At 41.6% G+C, this 10547-nt stretch overlaps 1 protein-coding gene across 1 annotated transcript in view; it reads right to left on the bottom strand.

Annotated features, from left to right (window-relative positions):
* Positions 1-808: 808 nt before the first annotated feature.
* The window catches only part of KDM4A (lysine demethylase 4A), a 27579-nt gene continuing 17840 nt past the window's right edge, over positions 809-10547 (bottom strand). Inside the window, exons 16-20 of the mRNA XM_085298213.1 lie at positions 8251-8439; positions 7377-7547; positions 6737-6856; positions 5529-5621; positions 809-4495 (exon numbers count right to left, since the gene is read on the bottom strand). Of these exons, the coding sequence (XP_085154339.1) occupies positions 4355-4495; positions 5529-5621; positions 6737-6856; positions 7377-7547; positions 8251-8439 (714 nt within the window). The 3' untranslated portion in view covers positions 809-4354. The remainder of the gene's footprint in view (positions 4496-5528; positions 5622-6736; positions 6857-7376; positions 7548-8250; positions 8440-10547) is intronic.

Genomic DNA, 10547 nt, shown 5'->3' with positions numbered 1-10547 from the left:
CTCTTCAYTGATCTGAGGGAGAGATCTAAAGTTGCTCTAAAAGCAATGAGAAGAAATGAAGAATGATCATTGTGAAATAGGAAAAAGGCTTATTTTGGCAATTTAGTAATCCTCCATGTTGTTTGTGTCGTATCTAAAATAGCACGTATCCTGAAGCGTGTACACACATGGGAAGCTTCCTGCAATGTCTACTAATTTGATAGGAGAAAGGATATTTTAACAAAGGCTCTGCAACTTGAAAAGCTGGCTCCATGAATATCTAGCACTCTAGGCACCAAAGATATGGGCTGAAGTAATAAAATAATGAATAAGCTATTTTCTCAAGGTCATTCTACATATCAGGAACAAAAATCTATTAGCTAAAGTAGATGAATCTCCTTTCCCTGACTGCCAGTTCAGCAAGTCTCAATGAGCACTGTGAAATTCAAGAGTAAACACCAAAGTAAAGAGCAGAGCTATGTAACTCTGGCTCCAGAACGATTTTCTGATGACTCCTCCTCTGGCACTACTGCTGCCTCTCAACAGAAGCTGCTTAAGGCAACTCAGCTCTTTCTGCAGGTGTCTCAGATCTGTACTTCAATTAGGAAGGCTGAATCTGCATCTCTGCCCTTGTTCTAGTTTAACAGCTACACCAGACTGAGTCCTTAAATAACAGAACACTACTCAGCCTCTCTGAAAGACACCTAAGAACTTACCGGATAAGCATCAAGGACATGATTATCAGGAGAAAAAAATGCTAACAGAAAAATCAGAAGCACAATGAAAATTTCCAAGTTACATTTTTGCAGATCTGAAATTAGTCTATAGATTGTCCGTTTTGAAATTAGATTTATTACTTGATCAAACTGAAAACAATATACAGGCTACCAGAGTCTTGTTTTCATCCCACGTTTGCATTAAAAAAATGAAAAAAMCGCACAACTGCAGGTATGTCAGACAGCAGGAGCCCAATTAGAAAATGGAAGAGCAGAGATGCATGAAAGCTTTGGAATAGGTGATCAGTTGACGGGCCACACTCCTCAAACAGCGCAGAAACAGTTCAACCCCAGCTCAAAAAACTGAGGAGAGAGAAAAGGAACAAAGCAAATAGATTCTATTACTGAAAGGTACTGTCTCTGGTCATCTGAGGGGTCTGCTGATGGAACARGAGGTCTCCTAGAAGCCCAGCCACAGGCAGAAACATTACTGCAATCAGGTGCTTTACAAAGAAGATAGTCTCCTTTTTAAATCTTATAAAAAGTAATCACTAGCTTGCCAACCTCACCCTGAATTGAGGGCAGGCCACTATTTGTTTATAATAAAAATGCCTTTTATGGGTCCAACTTGAACCAGCCACAAACAGAAATTTCATGAAAAGTGAGGTGAGGAAGTCTGTTGCCTGCAACATCACATGCAATGGATCTAACAAGCGGCCAGCAGAGTTCCCACAGGGTGTATTGAGCATGACCTTCTAATGAACGCATTCAAGAAACACCTGCCCAGTTCATACTCCAGCAGCACTGTCCCCTCACTGGAATGATTCTGTAACAGGAATAAATACACTTCCCAACACAAACTACCGAAGAAAACTGCAATCAGTCAAGTTCTGCAAGTCTGGATAATTCAAAGCATATGTATCTTTGAGGTATCTGCTCACTGTTTTAACACCTCAAGCCATAAATCCCATGATTTTTGTAAGTCTACTTACCAAATACTATACACTAATACTACAGATCCCAAAGCCAGGGTCTCCAATTTTGTTTTAAGTTCATGGATATAAGCCAATATGCAGTTCCATCACTGCACTGGGATGAAGTATATTCACATTTAAATTGTGTGGCACAAGAACTGACAAGCAAATTGGGAAGGTCCTTTGTCTTCGAGTGCAGCAGGATAGCAGCCGTTTCCAATACAGTGCAGCCAACTGACAAGAGCATGAGCCTGGAGTCTGCAGAAAACGCAGCAGAACAAAGCTCCTGTTCGAAAACAAATACCAGGCACAAACACTCTTGGAGGGGAAGGAAAAAATCAAAACCCACGTCAGTTCTGTTAAGAGGTGGGCAGCAAAACCTGCTGCAGCTGAAACTTTTCAAACAAATTCAGCTGCTTTGCACTAGGTCATCATTTCAGGATGATGCTGTTTATAGCCAGTTGTTTGCAGCACAAGCATTTCAGAGGGAACAGTCCATTTAAGTTATATAGTAGTCTGTCAAGAAAGTCTGAACACCAACAACTTTTCTCCCTGGAGGGAAAACAGGAGATGATGCAAAGACTGTTTTTCAGTAATACGCAGGTTAGTGTTCAGCCTAAGTATGCTGAAAGAAGAGAAGCAAATTTGTGCAGACACTGCAAGCTTTTCTTCACATTTGCTAACAGTAGAACACTCCAGAGAGGCTTACACACAGACTAAGAGAAAGTGCAGTTCTGTTCTCATTGCTTAGGCTGAGCACTTGCAGCTACTAAGCTCTGGCTTTCCCAGATCCTAGTTTTATCAAATAAACTACTTCAACCATTAGAAAATGATCTAATACCCTGAGAGCAACCAGGAATTTTGGATACGGGAAAATATACAAAGGAAAGCCACTATCCCCTTCAAGAATCTCAAGTCTTCCAATACTGATGAATAAAGTATTCTGCCACAAACCTTGTACAGAAAAACTCTATGCAAAACAGCAGTTGTGCAAATCTTCGCTACTCATATCAGCCTCCTGATCCTATAAAAATGTAGGGATAAGTGAGTTTTTTTTTWAAAAAAGTTGTAGTTTATTACTTTTCTGATCAAGAGTTGTATCACTACACAATACTACATTTTATTGCTAATCACAAACTGATGCTCTGGGGTTTCAGAATAGTTTGGTTTATAGCGTTCTTATGTAACAAAGGAAAAAAACTTACAAATCCAGATTTTGCAGACACATTGCCATGTCCCTGTAGAGCAGGGATGCACTAGGTCTGTTTCACTATAAGATTCTCCTCTCAAACTGCTTTTGGAGAAAACGTAACCTTTTTCTTCCTCCAGCAGGAAAATCACCCAGTCATTTCATGCAAAGGAAGGCAGCCAACTTGCTCCATGGCCTAAAATCCCTTTCCTAAGGAATGGGAAGGAACACATGTTTACATAGCTCTTGCTGCACTGTGATAATGCTTAAACTAACAGGAGCAAGTTAACACATCTTCAGGGTATACCTACCACCCAACTTAATTCAGCTTCCTATTGCTGGGATAGGAAATTCTCTCCAGCACGACTGAGATGTGCCCTACTTACTCACTTCTCTATAAAAACACTGCAGTAACCTTTGCCAGACAGCAACATGGCAGCACTCCTGCTTCAGAAGGGCATTACGCAGCCTTTCAGTAATACATACAGTTCAGTGCATGCTGCACCTCTCTGAGCCAGATCTAACTGTTATAAGCAAAAGCCTGTGGCCATACAAAGGGCTGCTACAGAAGAGGCGTCATGCTGCTTCAAATACTGCTGCCCTGTCATACCCAATACTGTGATGCTTGGATCTCAAGGAGGGAAGTTAGGACTCTGTCCTTTTGGTCATTATTGCCCTAGTGGGGGGAAAACCTAGAAAGAAACTCTTTGGGAGCTGAATGTGTATTCTTGTTAGAAAGCTGCACTGCACAGGGCTTGAGACAGATTTTGTTGGTACTGAGGCACATACTGTTACAGTTAAAATTATGAGTAAGTCAAAACAAGTATCAGAACAAAAGTATTACGGAGGGTTAAATAATTTGTCCAATAAGATTCAATTTCACATTTCACCTGTTCATACAAGCACCTCCTGTCTGCTTGGACCTGAACAGCCCACAGCTCAAGCCTCAGAGAGGAGGTGCTGAGAAACAAGAGGCTAAAGCTGCTTGAGACAAAAAGATGGATATAAATATAAAAAGAGGTTCAATGTCAAGCACCAGTAATACTGCCTGCTCAAGCCCAGGTGTGGCCACCAGGGAGACTCCCCAAATCAGGAACATTATTCAATTAAAACAATACATTTTGTACTATTCTGCAGCTGCCAAGATTCCTGGCTACAACTCCCAGAAGAGTTTGCCACCTGTCAAAATCGTCTCTAATTTTTTTTWAAAAAAAGCAAGACTGCTTGACGAGATGAAAGCAGCACCCCCAAGCTGGCTTATTCAGTGAGGACCCAACTTCAGACCAGGAGCCTGCAGGCATCAGCTTCAGCAAATGGGATCTGTTTCACTATCCAACAGCTGGCTTTCAGCTACTGCAGAGCATCAGCTTTTTAGCTTCCTTAAAAAAACAAAACAAAAACACCCTGGATTTGAAGCATCCAAATATGGCCTGTTGTACTGGAGCATTTAAATCCTTGGGGATGTGGGCATCTTCTTCCTCTGCCACAGGCAGTGCTTACTCCATGATAGCCCGGTACAACGCAGGCTCAATGTAATCTTCCCGGTAGCGTGAATTGATCACTCTTTGTCTCTTCCTCTCTTGTCTGACCTCCTTCTCTGCAAAGATCTCTGTGAAGCGCATATCTGAAGCTATTGACTAAGAGGAAAAGTAGAATTATTCACTAGAACACAGACCAAATCCCTACTCCCACATCCTCCCAATGCGTGAAAGAAAGGACCAGTTTGGAGTGCTTGGGCACACTCAGCCTTCTTCAAAAACTGACTTTCTGGGTTTCTGCACCCCAAAGGAAGAGAAACATCTTAAAAAACTAGATACAAAAATCTGGGGACAATTTTAAGTGAACTGTAGTCACAGACCTTAAGGATTACACGTTTCAATTTTAGCTGAGTAGCTAATCAAAGTTCTCAGTCATTTTCTTAAAGGAATAAATGCACTGACCTGTTTGAACATTCAAAAGTACTCTAGCGCATTCTGGGCCTTACGGAGCAGACAGGTTTAAACCCCCCGGCGCAGGAGTCCACTCTGAAACACTTTTCTTAAACCTGCAATACTCTGTGCACCTGCACACAGGCTTTGCCTTATGGTGTAAAGGATCACCTGGTAAAGCAAGATACCTGGCATGCTGTCCATAGTTACATATTCCATAACAAGATGCATAAAGCACTTGAAGACGGACCTAGACAGCTTGTGGGACTTCCATCCTTGCAGACAAGCAAAACTTGACTGGACAAGGCCCTGAGTAGCTCCATCCAACTTTCAAAGATAGCCCTGCTTTGAGCAGGGGATTAGACTAGAAACCCACAGCGGTTCTTTCCTACCTAAATTACTTTACTATTTAAAGATGACCAGCTCCATTAATGCCACCCTGTAAGGAGCTTTTCAGAGTAAAGGATAAGGTAAGCAACTGCAGGATGGGGCAGTGACAAGTACTGTCCTAAACAGCAACTCCATGGCAAGAGCTACACACCCCAGTCTTTGCAGGCGAATGAAGTCTTTCAGGGTGAAAAATAACTTTGCTTTTGTAACCTGATCTAATACTGAGCTTTAAAAAGATGTGCACAGAGTATCAAATTGCAGTCCTTTGCTGTGGTATACACCAGTTGCTATCCGAGGACAAACTACATTAGGATGAACTTATTTAGGAGATGTTTGCACCCGCTTTACCTACCAGCCTTGATTTGACTCTCTTAGGAAGCTCCTCTTCAAGAGTGTACACATCATCCCTTTTCACCATCAACTGTGATCCATCTTCAAACTCCACCTGTCAGAAAAACAAATTTTGTTCTGCCAATAGTCTCCGAAATTAAACCCTGTCCACTGCTACCCAAGGTTTGCCTTTTTCCTCCCTGTAGAGGCCTCTCCTGAAATCATCTTCTACCATTTGGGCTTTATAAGACACATATGCAGGTATATATACTGCAACAAACTTTAACCAAAACCTTGCCAATTCCTTGGCAGTGAAAGAAACCAAGCAAGTTTGGGGATTCTTTTAAACATTTGACAAGCCAGCTTTTTCTGGGCCTCTCCTGGCTGGTCAATTTAATTGTGCTGCAACATTCACCCCTTTGGAAGTGTACAAAGCACAATGTATTCTGACTAAGCAGAAAAGATATCCTTTAGTTTAAACTACAGAAACTGAGTCTGCTGAAGAAAAGACTAGCAGTTTTCAGAAGCTGACACTTAAAAGTAGAAAGCCAGATTAAGTAGAGCTGCAAATACTTTGCTGTTAACTTGTGTAAGTGTTACCAGCATCTGACATTGCTGAAAACACTGGATTGCCTACTCTCAGGCAGAACTGTAGTAAGGTCACAGTTAAACACTGGATTTGAGAACAGCCCTGTTCACATGATCAGCTCATTGTGAACCCTGAATTTCCAAACACCTGCTGGGCTCAAAGTCAGGAAAGGTGAAAGACAGATTAACTGTACAGAACAATTAAATGCAAGTACTACTCAGTTTTTAAACAAGAGCTGCTTGTTGCTTCTTATTCAGTGTAAAAGGCCTCAGAGAGAAGTTAGCCAAGGCAACGTGGTGATGGCAAGTGTCTGCGTGTATATGATTACATAAACTGCCAGTCAGCCAGGGTCTTCTGCACCATGCTGCTCCACGATATGTCCCTTCCAAGGTAAAGGATGTAATTCTCATTGCTGCAGGAATTCTCTCCTGTGCGATGCTTATACTTCCAAAGAACTACTAATCTCAATTCAACTTTGAAGGCAAATAGCAAGGCTTGGGACAAAAGACTACGATAATCCTGATGCAACAAGTCCCCAAAGGTCTTCTAAGCAGACCGGAAGCAAAGGCCTAGAGTCCTCAGGCAACTTAGAAAGATGAAATTACTGCAAAAGGCAGGGAAAAGGATTATCAGTTCTGTACCTGGTACATCTGGATGGCATGTGATGCAACAAACTTGGCTCCATAAACTTGTCCATCTGTCCATCTCACCTGCACAACTTCACCTTCAGCAGGAGGACCTAACTGAAGACAGTCTCGACTCTGACAGCAAAAAGGAAAAAATTGGGAGACAAGAAGTAAGGGTCAGCAGCTTCCTTACATGAAGGACAAGCAACTCAAGGAGGGGGGGGATCTATCCCACCTGTAGGAAACACATCACACAATGTCCCAAGAATTATTCTATTCTAATGACTGAGAAAYAAGTTGAGAAACATCTATTTGTGTCACCTGCTTTTAAATTCTGAGGGTGGGCATATCTTCAAAGCACTTCACGCAGGAACAGTATGAAAGTTACCAATAAGTTTTCTTTCTCACTTATCACTGTTAAGTAGGCAAAGATCAGCTGCACCCTCCGTTACACCTGTGCAATTCTCCCCCTATTTACCCTCAGTTAACCTATATCAGTCTCACATTACTCCCGCAGAGCTGGCTTGCAGCACACCACAGCTGCAACACAACCCTGGGTTGGAACACTTACTAATTCTCCTAATGTGGCTGCTCTACAGCAGGAGGAATTCACTCGCACCCTCTACTGGAGCCAGACTCCCACTGCATAACATACCACAATATCCTCTGGATACAGGTTATCACTGAAGGAGCCATCATCGAAGTTCACCTCGTAGAAAGTCTCCTTTGCAAGACTGACCACTTCACATTGATAGAAACGACCATTCTTGTGCTTGCTGATGACTACCTGTCCAGGTGACAGATCCTGGAGTGCAGCCTTGGCTCGCTGAGAAAAGAAAAGCACTTGTTTCATAAGGACATGATAAAGAACATGTTGAGGCATACAGTTCCACTGGTGGCAGACAAAGAGGGAAAGAATTTTAGCTCAGAGTGAATGAATAACTGTACCCAGACTCCATCAACAGCATTTTTAGAGAAGTTCTGCCTCTGGTATTTCAAATGCTTAAAACTCCATCTATCAGCTGCAGCTGTCCAGTCCTAAGGGACACTACTTAGCAAATTAAGCTCTCACTCTTCAGAGCAACTTGAGGCCTTTAAAATAAATACTTTCTAATGGACTGTTGTGGTTTTGATGGCTAAAAGGGCTACATAAGAACATTATAAACTCAGCAATCACCTAAGCATGAAAGTCCATGACAACATATGCAGCCTGCTGGAGTCCCAGAACTAATTCCTGCATAATCTTGTATCAAATATCTCTACATAAAAACACTCACTACAACTGCTGCAAGAGGAAAGTAGCACTCAACAGTCCTGCTGTGCTGCAAACCAAAATACAAAGAACCTGTCCAAGATCACTCAGAGCAGTAGCAAAGCTGAGGTTAGAATTCAAGACCAATATTATTAGATTATGCTGAACATAGAGAGAGTCAAGCCTTAATAGAGTTTTAAAAGAATTACACAATCTAAAGATTTCAGTTACTCCGGGAAATTCTAACTTAAATGCTGGGAGTCACACACCTACTCACCTCTGCCTGAGATGGAATCTTATGCCTGAAGCAAGTAATGAAGACAACAAATGGCCAGTCATCAGGCTGCATCATGACTCCTGCTGCTTGGGCACAGCTGACGTGAAAGGACGTGGGACACCGACCATGGGAGCACTGTACGCAGCAACCTGCAATTCTCTTTCTCCGCTTCTTGCAGAAGATGCACTTCTGTGGATGGGAAACTAGAGGTTACTGGTTGGCATTAACATTCACACTGCGCAAAAAAGACTAGCTGGTTCCTGTTTCTAAGCTGGTTTCTAAGTTGCTGATACTGTGCCATTCATGCAGGGAGTTGATTAAAAGAGGCATAAGACTTAATTCTAATTTAAGGCAAGGCAAGGATTCATAAACTTAAAGTAATCCCTTCAAACGAAAATATATGTTAAAGATCTACCAGCTCAAAATGCACAAAGCATGCAACCCCAGGACTCTAGTAACAGGAGACCTTGAATTAAGTCAGTCTGCCATGCTCAAGGGTCTTTCAGCACCTGGTTATTAAGTTACACAATGACAAGCAACAAGATTAGCATCAGGGGCAAAGGATTTCCTTGATCCAGAGACAAAAATGGAAAAAACAGTCAGGCTTGCATAGGTTAAAATTCTGTCACTCTGCCCAGAAAGAGATCCATCTCTTTGGAGAAGGCTATCTTCTCAGAGCTTACATGCCAGGAAGAGCCCAAGGGATGCATCACAGAATTCTGTGACCACATTGTTCTGTGCATACGTCATGACTCCATTACATTGCTTTCCCAGTGACTTAGTGTGCATTCAAATGCCTGCTGTCTGTTTTACTACCAGGGACCCAATTACACTTGGGTCAGGCATGGCCAGGCATGTTATAGGAAACGGATACTATCTGTGATGCATTAGTATTTGCAAAGCAGTTAAAAGTATTTTGCCCTCAATACTGTGTTTTCAGMATAGTTATATACTTTCTTACTGAAGACATTCACCCATTATACAAATGTCTCACATACCCTGAAGCATCTCAGTGTTCAAGAGCAGTCAAAGTAGGACAAATAGTCAGATTTAGAAAATAACAAAGAACACAGAGATCACCATTACACAGTTTTTCAAAAATCGAGCTTGTCGCACACTGAAAACTGTGCCCACTCATGGGCTGATCATCTGAATGAACGTATACTAGAACACAGAAAGGTTCAGAGAACAGCAACAAGAACAACTGCATTTTCCATAAAAGAAACCTGAGTAGATGAAGCTCTTCAGTCTGAAATGGAGATGAATTGGGGCTGGAGTGCTAAGTGAAGTCTACCAAATTCTGAATGGCCTGGAGAGGTTCACTTTTTATTCTAACATAAGAAATAGCAAGAAACTGGTGGGGGCCCAGAAAAAGCAGAATGAGGCAGTTCCTCAAACACAAAGTAACAGGCGTATGAAACTGCTTGCAAAAGCTTAAATGGATGCAAGAAGTTTACTTAGGCTCAAGAAGATTCCAGGGACTGGAGGCTACAAAACAGATAAACTCTAACAGGTCCCGGAAACCTCCTGAGCTGGAAATTGCTGGGGACAAAAGAGTGAGATATATTGTATTATGCTTGCCCTCTTTTTACTTTTCCCTAAGTGCTCATTTTTGTCCATTCCTTGAGTCAGGATACTGAGTGAGACATACTAAATTTTCAAGAGTACTGCTCATAGATCAAAGATTAAACAGTTATTTTTCTCTCAGAAAGCTTCTGCAGGTTAAAACTAACTCTATTTTCACGTAAACTAGAACAGTTTAAACTAGGAAAGAGGAAGCAAACAGTGAAAAGTGGGAGTCCAGCCTCTTTCTCACAGTTGCTTTTTTGATTTCCACAGAATAAAGCCGCTACTGCAATTATCAGCTAGAATCTACAGTATTGAATATAGCTGGGGAAAAAGAAGGCCTTGTAAAGCATTATCTTATCTACTAAGGCCATTGAATTGGTTAACAGGAGGCATGATATACAAATAGTTAATTACAGTAAAATTCCAAATAAAGTAGCAGCTTCTTTGAATTCAGGATGGGAGAGAGAGTTCTGGTCCACGTTTTTGAAAGTATTTGAAGATGCCCACATGCATAAGATACATAAGAGTCATTGCCATAAACATTTCTAACAGCTAGTGAAATTGTAGTAAGATACAACACAGATTTCAAGAGTTGCTTAAATCCAGAGCTGCTACACTACTCGGATAAATGCAAAAAATTAAGGTGAAGCTTTAGGGAGAATCAGTAACTAGGTCAACCAGGTATCTTCCTAACAACAGCATTTGCATTTTCTCTGACATCCATTATA

Source organism: Rhea americana, unplaced genomic scaffold, assembly GCF_003343005.1.
Source record: "Rhea americana isolate MKP2758 unplaced genomic scaffold, rheAme1 scaffold_136, whole genome shotgun sequence".
Lineage (NCBI taxonomy): Eukaryota > Metazoa > Chordata > Aves > Rheiformes > Rheidae > Rhea > Rhea americana.
Note: the sequence above shows the minus strand (reverse complement) of the source record. Positions and strands in the feature narration are given on the sequence as shown.